Genomic DNA, 13,715 nt, shown 5'->3' on the forward strand with positions numbered 1-13,715 from the left:
GATTTGAACATATTAGCAACATGAGTTGTCAGTGAGACTAGTTGAACTAGTTGCCTTTATAGAAGAGCACCATTTATCAAAGAGAACCACCTTTTCTAGCGGAGTGCGGATCCTTTGGTTATAGACTTCAGGCAGAAGTTAATATTCACAAAGTACAGTTTCTCTAAAAAACTAAAAGTGGGGGACAGAGATGGGGACTAGTATTGAGGAGCGGGAGGCCAGGGAAGAGGTGCCATTAACTAACAGGGGGGGGGGGGGGCCCAGGCCTGTTGGTCGCTTAGTGGCTCCATCCATCAATTGCTTTTAGAGCAAAAGAGGCATATATGTCTGGGAGGGAGGGGGGTGAGAACAAGATGAAGGTGAAACATATTTATCAACTAAAAATAGAGCTCAGAGAAAGGGATCTGGCAGAAAGTGGGGAGAACAGCTTGAGGCGAAACCATTTATAACCGTCTTACAATTAATACAATCCGAAACACATCTTTATGACAGCTATCTACCTAGTCAAAGCTGGGTGTAGCAAGAAAGCTAGGAAAATCTAAAAACATATATCTCTAAACAAGTCAAGTATAAACCGCAACAGTTTGCAACTATGGCCTTAAGATACTGGGTTTATGAGATCCTCGATAATACCAAGGATCCTGGACGAGCCCAAATGTGTCTTTATATCCCTCCTGCCTCTAGACAGTCATAAAGGTCACTACAAGAATATCGAGCTTTACAGTTCAGTCGGTTCCAGTGTTGGCTCTGACCTCTCATGTTATCTGGAACAAAACACCCTTCTGAATGGAATTTAAACTAAATGTGCATCTAGGATTCCATTGTTGACATTTTTTCCCCGCTTTGGCCTCCTCGCTCGCGCTCAAACGACGTTGCGTCATCATTACCCATAACTTCTCGGTCTGCTTTCTATTTGTCTTTCATTTCGCTCTCTCTCGCTCTCCCTCCAGACGAAACAACTCCAGCCAACATAACATGACTGCTCCCCGTAAGGTGTCCATATATGGACGTCTTCCCCAGATGTTCCTGTTGTAGCAGCCCCACTCCTAGATGTGTAACCTGATTATTTGAGATGCGATGCCAAGTCAACAGTTACCTTGACCAAACACACATGGGGCTTTCATTCCCCAGCCTAGCCTCCTTCAATTGTTCAAATGTTACCTAGAATGACTTAAAATCCAAAAGCATAAGAGTAGGAACAGATGTGGTCCCATGAACTCGATCATGAGGGTTGATGTTTAAATGTCTTCTTGTGTATGTGCCATCTTCTGTATCTCCTCTAACTTCTTACCCTCTGCATCACCTGCAAGCCCTCACCTCCCCAACCCTTTCCTCTCACCCCTGTTCTCATCTTCACCACCCTCTCCTCTCCTCCACCCTCTCATCTCCTCCACCCTCTCCTCTCCTCCATCCTCTCATCTCCTCCACCCTCTCCTCTCCTCCACCCTCTCATCTCCTCCACCCTCTCCTCTCCTCCACCCTCTCCTCTCCTCCACCCTCTCCTCTCCTCCACCCTCTCATCTCCTCCACCCTCTCATCTCCTCCACCCTCTCCTCTCCTCCACCCTCTCCTCTCCTCCACCCTCTCATCCCCTCCACCCTCTCCTCTCCTCCACCCTCTCATCTCCTCCACCCTCTCCTCTCCTCCACCCTCTCCTCTCCTCCACCCTCTCTTCTCCTCCACCCTCTCATCTCCTCCACCCTTTCAACCGTCTCACCTCATCACCTTAATCCTCTCCTCCATCTTTTCTCCTCCATCCGCTCCCCACAGCCATCTCTTTCACAAACTTCAAATATCATCTGCCCTCCCCCTCACCTCCCCCCTGTACATAAACAGCCTCTCTCTGTACCCCCCCCCCCCCCCCCCCAGGTGTCCTTCAGCGTGGAGGCGCGTGCGCGCGGCTGCCCCAAGCAGAAGAAGAAGACCTTCGTCATCAAGCCCGTGGGCTTCAAGGACTCTCTCTCCATCAGCGTCACCTTCGAGTGCGACTGCCGCTGCCAGGCCAAGGCCCAGCCGGACAGCCCCAAGTGTCACCACGGCAACGGCACCTACGAGTGCGGCATGTGCCTGTGCCACCCGGGGCGGCTGGGCCCGCACTGCGAGTGCTCGGAGGGCGACTTCAGCCCCCTGCAGAAGGACCACTGCGGCGCGACGGGGGGCGCGGGCGGGGCCGGGGGCAGTGTGTGCAGCGGGCGCGGCGACTGCGTGTGCAGCCAGTGCGTGTGCCTGCCCAGCGACTTCGGCAAGGTGTGGGGGAAGCACTGCGAGTGCGACGACTTCAACTGCCTGCGCTACAAGGGCAAGCTGTGCTCAGGTAGGAGGTGGAATCAAAGGTTCAGTTCAGTGCTTTTTAAAGAAGCGACCGGTTGGTGCAAAGCATGGCAGGTGTTTTTTAAAGAGACATATTATCCCACCATATGTGAGCCGTTACAAGCCGTTTTGAAACTCGGCCTCTTCTGACATCACAAGTGGGCGTGTCCACCTAGATGGATAGATGAGCAACGTTTGCTACAGTCCACTGGGTGGCTGTTAGACTGATCTATCCAGCACACATCTAGGTGGACACGCCCACTAGTGATGACAGAAGAGGCCGATTTTCAAATGGCTTGTGACGGCTTAACACACTCACACCTGGTGGTATAATATGTCACCTCCAAGATTCAAGAGCTAATGTTTGGGTGTAGACTATTGATAGAGGTGTCATAGCCAGCAGTCGACTGCAGCTGCCTCTGTATGAGACAAGTTAGCTTTTAGGTTGTTCCCGGCTTATTTCTTGGGCAGTAAGTGTGTGTGTGTGTGTGTGGGGGGGGGGGGGTAGTTTTCGTAGTCGTCAGACCCTGTGTTTGTGTTTCTTGGGGAGTGTTTAGAAGATGTCCTCACCCATGCTGAACCAATGGGCAGCTCCCGTCTTCACCTCAGCACCTCGCTGCCCTTAAAACACTGCCCTCATATGGGAAGAATTACACCCAACCCAGTGTGTGTGAGTGTGTGTGTGTGTCTATGTCAGTTTGTGTGTGTATGTGTCAGCAACTGGATGGGCATGTGTGTGTGTGTGTGTGCGTCATCTCATGTGCGTGTGTGTGCGTCATCTCATGGGTGTATGTGTGTGTGTGTGTGTGTGTGTGTGTATCTGCGTCACAAGGTCAATGAGCAGGAGTTCACTGGGCTTAACACACACACACACACACACAGGCAAACAAAGACACACACACACACACACACACACACACACACACACACACACACACACACGCGCGTGTGTGTGTCATCGTGTGTGTGGGTTAAGCCCAGTGCACTCCTTGTAAAGGCTGGTTCGCCTAGCACAAAACACATGCTCACCCTGGAACTTTATACACAGACAGACAGACACACACACACACACCACACACACACAGACACATGCTGACACACTATGACACACACCCGTGCACACAAACACGCCCCTACACATGGTGACACACACACATGCTGATACACACACTGGCACACTGGCACACTGGCACACACACACACACACGCAATACACACACACACATACACATACACACACACAGGGTTATAAAAGAACAATAGAAAACTAACCGGGGGGACCACAGGCCAGTCTATTTGTCTTTCCTGGAACTCCGAGGCCATTGTTACAGTAGAGGCAGATGGGGAGACATTCCCTGGGCAATCATCAACAACTGTGGTCAAATGGATTTGTTTGGCCGTTTGCAGTTTCACTTCGTTCTGCATCTTGCTATGATCATGTCGGGCAAAGCTCAACCCAACTAAAGCAAAGGCCGCGGGGTCTTGTCCACGATCTGATGGGGTTGAAAGAGAAAGATGTTCTGACCACTTCCTCCATTGTAAGTCCCCTTTGGCTAAAGTATCTGCATGACGACTCAGGACTAAAGTAAATACAGCTTCTCATTCAGGCTGTAACCCCCCACTTCATTACTTCATCTCTGGACTTATCTCAACCTGTATTATTGCAGCGTTCCCTAGAGGCTGTATATTATGACAGAAATAGCTCAGTGCTTGCTCTCTGGCCAGCATCGGTATGAGAGCTAAAGATAAACCCATGTTTGGTCAAAAATGTCCAAAAACAGAGTGCTCTTAAAACGTGTGCATTGCATACCGAAGGGTGCCTGTGTGTGTGTGTGTGTGTGTGTGTGTGTGTGTGTGTGTGTGTGTGTGTGTGTGTGTGTGTGTGTGTGTGTGTGTGTGTGTGTGTGTGTGTGTGTGTGTGTGTGTGTGTGTGTGTGTCGGTGTGTGTTTGTGTTTGTGTGTGTGTGTGTGTCTGTTGGTGTGTGCCAACATTCTTGTGAGTTCACATGTAAACTACTTTGTATTTGAATATGTTTGTTGGAGGAACAGTTTATAAAGCATGCAAACATGCATAAGGTATGCAAGTGTGTGTGTGTGTGTGTGTGTGTGTGTGTGTGTGTGTGTGTGTGTGTGTGTGTGTGTGTGTGTGTGTGTGGGTGTGTGGGTGTGTGGGTGTGTGTGGGTCGGTCGGTCGGTCGGTCGGTCGGTCGGTGTGTGTGTGTGTGTGTGTGTGTGTGTGTGTGTGTGTGTGTGTGTGTGTGTGTGTGTGTGTGTGTGTGTGTGTGTGTGATACATATGAGTATGGTATGTGTGTGCATGAATGTGTGTGTGTGTGTGTGTGATACATATGAGTATGGTATGTGTGTGCATGAATGTGTGCATGCGTGCGTTCGTGCGTGCGTGCGTGCGTGTGTTTGTGTGTGTGTGTGGGGATGTTTCAGAAAGGAAGAATGAGAATGCAGGACCAACCCATTGGTCATAAAACCGATAAACAATGGTAGCCTTTCAATAAAAAACTTTCTGAACAATGGTAAGGAAACTTTTAGAAGCTAACTTGTTAGGTGACAAGTCATAAAACAGACCAGGACCACAGAACCACAAGAACACACACTTCTAATTAGAAAAAGACTTGTGGGGACGAAGAATGACTTTCTCTCACTCAATCACAAACACACACACACGCACGCACGCAGCCACGCCCGCACACACGCATACACACACACACACACACACACACACACACACACACACACACACACACACACACTTCTAATTACAACAGTACTTCTGGGATGCAGAATAACTCTCTCTCTCAAAATAAAATCAGACACACAAACACCCGGACACACACGCACACACACACATAGACAACCACAGGCATGCACATACACACACACACAGACACACAGACACACAGACATAAATAATCACACAAATATAGGTGGACACAAAGACAGAAAAACCAATGCACACACTACGCACACATTGACTGGAGGACACGTATGCACTGATTCATACAGAATAAACAGATCCCTCTTAATTTGAGAAACATTAGTCAAAGCCCAGCTCTGTTCTGTCTCAGAGGGCTGAACACCAGTACAGCCCCCCCTGCTTCAGTTCTCCTCTCGAGGCTAAAGTACGAACAAGAGACAGGTTACAGCTGATAGGGATACTAGACTTGAATGCTTGTAAGATCTTTATCCCGACACGCGTAGCGAGACAGAGGTTTGGCCTATAATGAGGTGTGAACAAAAATAATGGCATCAGCAAGTGCTCTGGGGTTGTCGTTGGAAGGAGAGATATGTTACTGTAGATATGGATATGATGGAATTACTATTTGTAAATGGATATGTAGTTGTGGGATGGCCAGTGATGATATGAATATGGTCAAAAGGTCAAGATTCATTGCTAGACTATAATTCAAACTTGCAGTAGCCTTATACTGGATTTGGTAATGGGTTTATTATGACTAAAAGAAGAATTGGGGAAAAAGTTATATGTGGACCGATTTTTTCCACCCTGCCACGTTTCAATAGAATAACTTTCATAACAATGGTTAGGAAACTTTTAGAAGCTAACTTGTTAGGTGAAGTCATAAAACAGACCAGGACCACAGAACCACAAGAACACACACTTCTAATTACGATGAAAATAGTTTCATCGTCTATGACAGCATCGAGTAGCCAAGTATTAAGTTGCTATCAAGGTTCCTTGATAGATTTACAATAAGTGTTTTGTTATTCAGCCAGTCAAACTCAAAAGTCAAAGCTTACAAGTAATATTATGATTTAATAAGTCGAGTTCTTTCCCTACAGAGGCATTTTTTCCGTTCTGGACTAATGTAGAATCATGGTGGTTCAATAAACCACCATGGAGAGCTCATTTTAAAGGCACCCAGTGCAACTTTATGTAAACATTCAATGAAAAATAAACATTCAATTTCTAGTCTTTTTTACACGTAGTAAGTTTCAATAACTCCATACCATTACATATCGACATTCAAGGAGCAAAGATGAGACGTCGCTGTGTGGTGAGAACTGGGTTACAAAAAATAAAGAAAATGGCGGCATTGCTGTTGTTATCGATTTTCTATCAGTTCTCACCACACAACGACGTCTCATCTTTGCTGCTTGAATGTCGGTATGTAATGGTATGGAGTTATTGAAACTTACTACGTGTAAAAAAGACTAGAAATTGAATGTTTATTTTTAAGCCTCGAAAGTTGCACTGGGTGCCTTTAAGGTGATGAAAACACAAACAACAATCCTTATTTCATGGGATTATAAACTAATGAGAATAAACAAATGAATATTAACAAACTATTGCAAGATGCCACTTGATACTACACACTACACCTTTAAAGGACCTTCAAGCTAAACTAAGCTATGTTCTAATATAAGAGAGTACTGCTTCGGCCGCACGTGTCCCTGCCACACTGATATATCCCCATCCCCCTTCCTTTATCGCCTCACCGTGGCTTCTCTCCCGTTCTCATCCATTCCCTCTCCTTATCTCTCTCTCTCTTCTCCATTTTCCCTCCTCCTCTCTTCTTGATCCACTCCTCTCATTCTCTACCATACCCCTTCTCCTCCCCCACCCCCACCTCCGCCTCCTCCTCTCCCCCTCCTCTCCCCTCTCTCCCCCCCCCCCCCAGGTCATGGTACGTGTGACTGTGGTTTCTGCGTGTGCGACGCCGACTGGCAGGGGGAGAACTGCAACTGCTCGCGGCGGACGGACACCTGCGAGTCCAGCCTGGGTCTGCTGTGCAGCGGGCGGGGCCAGTGTGTGTGCGGGGCCTGTGAGTGCACCCAGCCCGGGGCCTACGGGGCCACCTGCGACAAGTGTCCCACCTGCCCCGATGCCTGCACCATGAAGAAGTAACCCCCCCCCCACACACACACACACACACGCACGCACAAACACACACACACACACACACACACACACACACACACAAAGTGTAACATGTGGACTAAGCACACACACACAGTGTAACATGTGGACTAAGTACACGCACACACACACACTAAAATGTAGACTTAGTACACCCACACACACACACACACAGTGTAACATGTGGACTAAGTACACACAAACAGTGTAATATGTGGACTAAGTACACACACACACACACTAAAATGTAGACTTAGTACACACACACACACACAGTGTAACATGTGGACTAAGTGAACATACACAGTTTAACATGTGGACTAAGTGGTCCAAACATGCTGAGCTTTCAGCGTCAGTGTTGCTCATGTTTGCTTATGGAGTTGGGCAATGAAGCCCCACCTAGCTATGACCCTCACCTTTGCAGAGCCAGCTTGACGCTACGTTTACAGATCAAACTATTTCTATTTCTTTGACTCGTTGCTCTCTCAAAGAACTTCCAATCTGAAAACAGATTTGTTAAGATCAGACAGCTTTCTTAATTTCGAAACACGAATACTTTACAAATACGTTTTACTAGTTAAAAGTGTTGATCTGCCGTCTGTGGGCTGGCTTTATTTCAACATAATTTAGTATCCAATGTAACTTTGCTGGATTATGTGTTGACAGCTTCATAATGTATTGTCGGGACTTTCCTGTACTTTAGTGTTGAACCTATCCGTTTTGATAACTGTACCATTGAAAAGGTCAAGGTCACTCCCTAATGGGCCTTATTCACCCCACAGACATCCTGGTTCTAAACAATAGCTGGGATTACCGCATTAAGTTCCCCCTCCGATTAAGAACTTTGATTCAAACATCCACTTGCATTTTCCTACAAAACAAATGTCCCCAGTGTGCTATTTCCAAAGTAAACAGATTTGAATCAGTTAGGCTATACCGAGTTTTATGACATTCACTGTTTCCCCTTCTCATTCTGTCATGTTTCAGAGAGTGTGTGGAGTGTAAACACTTCAAGAGAGGGAAGCTGTTTGAGGACAACACCTGCACTCATATCTGCAGGGATGAGATTGAACTAGTGGACGACTTGGGTGAGTCCTCCTGACATTCATGAACCACTGTGTGGAACGTCTCCCAGCAGGCCTAGAGCATCTGGAACCACCTGGACTATTAAAAAAAAGCCTCTGTAATTACTGTAAATGACATATTACAATTCTCTTAAAACAGATCAATGAAATTTTAATCGAATTAATTCCCCTCCTATCATCCTCCAGTGCTTCAAGATACGAACGCTGTCAACTGTACCTACAAGGACGAGAACGACTGTGTGGTGCGCTTCCAGTACTACGAGGACGCCAGCGGGAAGTCCATCTTGTTTGTGGTCAGAGAGCCCGGTAAGAAAATAGTGTATTTAAAAACCTTGATAATCCCATTTTCATTGAAGGTGTGTTTATTGTAACACACACACACACACACACACACACACACACACACACACACACACACACACACACACACACACACACACACACACACACACACACACAATCAATGAAAACACACAGCCAATGAACATACAGATAATGAACACGCACACACAATGCAATGAACACACACACACATACAGAGAACGCCCACACACAAATACAGTGACCAAGCACTGCTCCGTGTCGCGGACATGGAGTCCCATAGCGTTAGGAGAAGGCCGTTCAGGGTCGGAGGGCTGTGGAGTGTGTGTTGTTCAGGCTCCCCAGGGCGGGTCGGGGGCCTTGGGGCCCGTGTTTAACGGGTGCGTGTGTTTGATTTAGACACAGCGGGACAGCGGGGGTGGAGAGCCATGCATGCCTTGAAGATGGGGCGTCCCGCCAAGTTCAAGGATGTCATTAGCACAGGCCACGCCCCCACCCCCCTCACCCCCCCCCCCCCCCCCCCCCCCCCCCCCACACACACACACACACACACACACACACACACACACATCCCTCGGATGGAAGGAAGGAACACGCTGACGTTTCACAAAACACTGACAAGGAGAGGGAGAAGGAGGGAGAGACAGGGAGGTGGGTAGGGATAGAGAGACAGAAAGAGAGATGGGTTGGGAAGAGGGAGAGGATAAAGGGGGAGAGTGTAAGGACAGAAGAGGAGGTCCATAGGTAAGGGGAATAAATATGAATATCAATACTTACCTGACCAACGCAAATAAAGATAAAATACCTCCTCTTTCTGTTGCTCTTTTCCTAGAACATAATTGACATTTCCCTGCAGGCTTCTCTTGTCTCATTCCTGGCCAACAGGGCAGCAACGCAGAAAAACACAACCTTAGCATCACAACAATGTATGACTGCTCAGAATTGGTTGGGGTTGAATACCTAAACTACACAACTCCAAACCAAAGCCTGGTGAAATTCTAAATAATTTATGATGGATAAAAACAGAAAACACAACCCACAGGAATGTTATTACTCTCAGACATCATTCACCAACTTCAGCAATCCCTCCTTCAGTGTTACATAGACATGCTCAGGGAAGAGGAGGAGAGAGAGAGACTGTCAGGGAGATGTAGAATGACGGAGAGAGAGAGACTGTCAGGGAGGTATAGAATTATGGAGAGAGAGAGAGACTGTCGGAGGTATAGAATGATTAGAGAGAGGCTGTTAGGGAGGTGTAGAAAGATGGAGAGAGAGAGACTGTCAGGGAGGTGTAGAATGACAGAGAGAGAGACCGTCAGGGAGGTATAGAATGATTAGAGAGAGACCGTCAGGGAGGTGTAGAATGACAGAGAGAGAGACCGTCAGGGAGGTATAGAATGACAGAGAGAGAGACCGTCAGGGAGGTGTAGAATGACAGAGAGAGAGACCGTCAGGGAGGTGTAGAATGACAGAGAGAGAGACCGTCAGGGAGGTGTAGAATGACAGAGAGAGAGACCGTCAGGGAGGTGTAGAATAACAGAGAGAGGGACCGTCAGGGAGGTGTAGAATAACAGAGAGAGAGACCGTCAGGGAGGTGTAGAATAACAGAGAGAGAGATGAAACGGAGGAGCGTTGCTTTGATGTTGGTTGTAAAAGTTCACCCGGCCACCAAGACTAATATCTAATGGATAATTATTATGATGGATAGACACTGGAAACACACACATATACATACACACACACACACACTTGCTGGATATACAGCACACACACACAGACACACATACGCTGAATATGCAACACACGCACACACACATAAATCCACATGCTGCACGCAAGCACACACGTACGCACGCACACACACATAAATCCCCCCCACGCACACATACACACACCACACACACACCACACACAGCGTAAACACAGATGGACCAGATGAGGTCTGAGGCGCTGTGGTTTGGGACCGTGAGGACGTGGATTACTGCTGATCCTGACAGAACCAAACATCCAGCAGCGCCTGGGCCACAGTGGGCCGGGATCAGGAGCAGGCCTCTTCCTCTCTGGTTCACCAGCAGACACACAACACCGGCAAGCTCTTCCTTAACCCTGTGACCCCCCCACCTCCCCCCCCGTGACCCGGGCGCCTCACCACAAACCCTCCAACCCCCCCCGTCCCTGGAAGCTCCCTGTGCCCCTCACCCCCCCAGCCCCAGCTCCCTCGCGTTGGGATGGGAGGGCTTGTGGTCTGTAGCGCTACGGTATTGTGAAAGTGACCCCGCCCCCCGGCCCCCCTTCTCCGCAGCAGAAGTGGAACATTCCGGATCCCCAAAGTAAAAGTCCTGTCATGTTTTTGCTGCTTAGCTTTCGCTGTGGGTTGTGCCAATTAACTCTTATTGTTGACACCATGGAGGGACTTTTACTTTTCAAACATGGATTTTCCACCCCGCTCCTTATCGCCTGAAGCACATTGAGTGGTGGATAAAGTACTCATATCCTGGACTTTAAAGAGTAAAAGTGCCGACATAGACATGCGTTTTACGGGACATACATGGTGAGACCAACACCACTAGATTGGCTTGTATTCTTCACTTAAGCCTGAACCACACAAAATCCTTCATCATATCTTAACCATTTCCAATACCTAAACATAACCCTTTCAAGCTTAATTGTATCCATCCTTGATCTAACACGTGTAAGTAAGTAAGTAAAAGTAATTGTAGTAGTTTGTCTTATTTTCTTCATGTTTGTACCAAACCTGCCCGTACGTTATTAATGCAGGTCACACAATGTCCCTTTGCTTCAATCCTGTTGAGGATCGCTTGTAACTGAGTTAATGGATCTCATCTGATGATCCTGAAAAATGATTGTAATAATGAAAATAAAACCATGCTCCTCCCAGACTGCCCCAAGGGCCCGGATATCCTAGTGGTGCTGCTGTCGGTGGCGGGGGCCATCCTGTTCCTGGGTCTGGCCGCGCTGCTCATCTGGAAGCTGCTGGTCACCATCCACGACCGGCGGGAGTTCGCCCGCTTCGAGGAGGAGCGAGCGCACGCCAAGTGGGACACGGTCAGTGGGGGTGTGTTGGGGCTGTGTGTGCGTGTGTTTGTGTGTGTGTGTGTGTGTGTGTGTGTGTGTGTGTGTGTGTGTGTGTGTGTGTGTGTGTGTGTGTTGGGGCAGGTTTGTGTGTGTGTGTGTGTGTGTGTGTGTGTGTGTGTGTGTGTGTGTGTGTGTGTGTGTTTGTGTGTGTTGGAGGGGCATATGTGTGTGTTCTGGGGCATGCGTGTGTGTGTGTGTGTGTGTGCGTTGGTGCATTTTTGTGTGGTGGTATGTGTGTTCGTAGTCATGGGGGCATGTGTGTGTTTGTGTGTGTGTTGGAGTATGTTTGTGTGTGTGTGTTGGGGAGAGTATTTTGGTTCAACATGCATCGATTTTTATTTAACTAAAAATCATTTATTCATACTACGATGATCATTAAATCATCAATAGTATATATGAATATATGAGTGTGTGACAGTGACAGAGTGACTGTAGAGGAAATTAAGGGAGTGTGTTTTTCTTAAAGGTTGATCAATTATCTTGATCTTCTCTTCCACAAGTGCAAAGACACATGCTTAAACATGTGCACTACCAACACACACACACACACACACGCACGCACGCACACACAGACACACACACACACACACACCTCTTGCTCTGTCTCTCTGATGGTTGTGATTAGTAAGCAGCATGCTGGTGCTTCCAGCAGAACAAAAGGCAGTAGTGGTTCCCAGAGGAAGCGTACGGTCTGGAATTAGCTGACGCTAATTAGCTTCTGCTGGTTATAGGCAACAGCTTGGCCACACATACACACACACCGCAACACACACACACACCGCAACACACACACACACACACACGCCGCAAAACACACACACAAACATCCGTACATACATTTGTGTGTTCAGTTATTTTCAGAAACTTGCTCATGCAGCACATTTTGTAGCTACTACAATATTGATTGCTTGCTAGCATTTCCTAAATGATGTATCGTGAAATTATCACTTCATAGCAATTTACAACTGTTTATTCATCAGTGGAAGTGAGGCATCGGCAGAATGATGGAAAAATTAGACATTTGAGTCCTCAAGCATGTTTCTTGGATGGATTCAAAACGTTCCACTGCTTGCTTGAGAAATTGGATTGATCCCCACCTGAGCCTTAATAATCCGTCTTTGTACTGTCTAACCCCTACCTGCTCCTTAATGACCTGTCTCTGTGTTCACTGTCTAACCCCTACCGGCTCCTAATGACCTGTCTCAGTGTTCACTGTCTAACCCCTACCTCAAGGGCTCTTTATGGTTCCACGTTGATGCAACGCAAGGGGGTGACGGACCCCTTACGTCCTTGTGGACTCTCCTTGCGTACAACACAAGGGCCTGACGCGTTTCTACCAAAAAATGTAACCTTGCATTGAGGAGACGCAGCTGCAAGGGCTGTGATTAGTCCGCTTACTAAATAATTTCCAGTAATACGCTTTGTATGGAAAAAATCAATGGCAAAACCTGTAACTTTTGCCTTCATAGCCGTAACCATTATTTTATTAGTTATCGGTAAAAGTGGAGACGTTTTGTATTTGATCATAGACCTCAAATGTAATAACCAGAATGGACAACGACGACCAATTAGCAGCCTATCTTCTGCTTTTGTTGCACATTGTTTGAGTCGTATTCAGCTTTCAAGTCGCAAGAATCCATACCATAATAAAACATATAGTAGTAGACCAATTGGAAAGTAATAGCATGCACAGACAAAGACCAACTCTTTGCTCTCTCTTTACCACGGACATGCATAGCGACATGTTAACCCGAGGCAGAAACATAAAGGTTCACGAGTACGTCAGAGCGACTGCGTGGTCGTTGCGCTGTGTGAAGGTGGAACCCCAATCAGGCCTTCAGTGTCCACTGTCTGACCCCTATACCGGCTTCTTAATGAGCTGTCTGTTTACACTGATTAACTCCTACCTGCTCCTTCATGGCATGTACATGACTTCACTGTGATTTGCCGTGTTGAAAGTGGCCGCTATAGTCATATACATTGTTGTATCAAATATCGTCGCAACATTTC

At 47.3% G+C, this 13,715-nt stretch overlaps 1 protein-coding gene across 1 annotated transcript in view; it reads left to right on the forward strand.

The window, feature by feature from the left end:
• The window catches only part of itgb3b (integrin beta 3b), a 28,191-nt gene that overhangs the window by 13,199 nt on the left and 1,277 nt on the right, over positions 1–13,715 (forward strand). The window contains exons 10-14 of the mRNA XM_030339289.1: positions 1,870–2,314; positions 6,965–7,187; positions 8,191–8,291; positions 8,475–8,594; positions 11,509–11,675. Of these exons, the coding sequence (XP_030195149.1) occupies positions 1,870–2,314; positions 6,965–7,187; positions 8,191–8,291; positions 8,475–8,594; positions 11,509–11,675 (1,056 nt within the window). The remainder of the gene's footprint in view (positions 1–1,869; positions 2,315–6,964; positions 7,188–8,190; positions 8,292–8,474; positions 8,595–11,508; positions 11,676–13,715) is intronic.

This window comes from Gadus morhua, chromosome 18 (assembly GCF_902167405.1).
Source record: "Gadus morhua chromosome 18, gadMor3.0, whole genome shotgun sequence".
Taxonomy (NCBI): Eukaryota; Metazoa; Chordata; class Actinopteri; order Gadiformes; family Gadidae; genus Gadus; species Gadus morhua.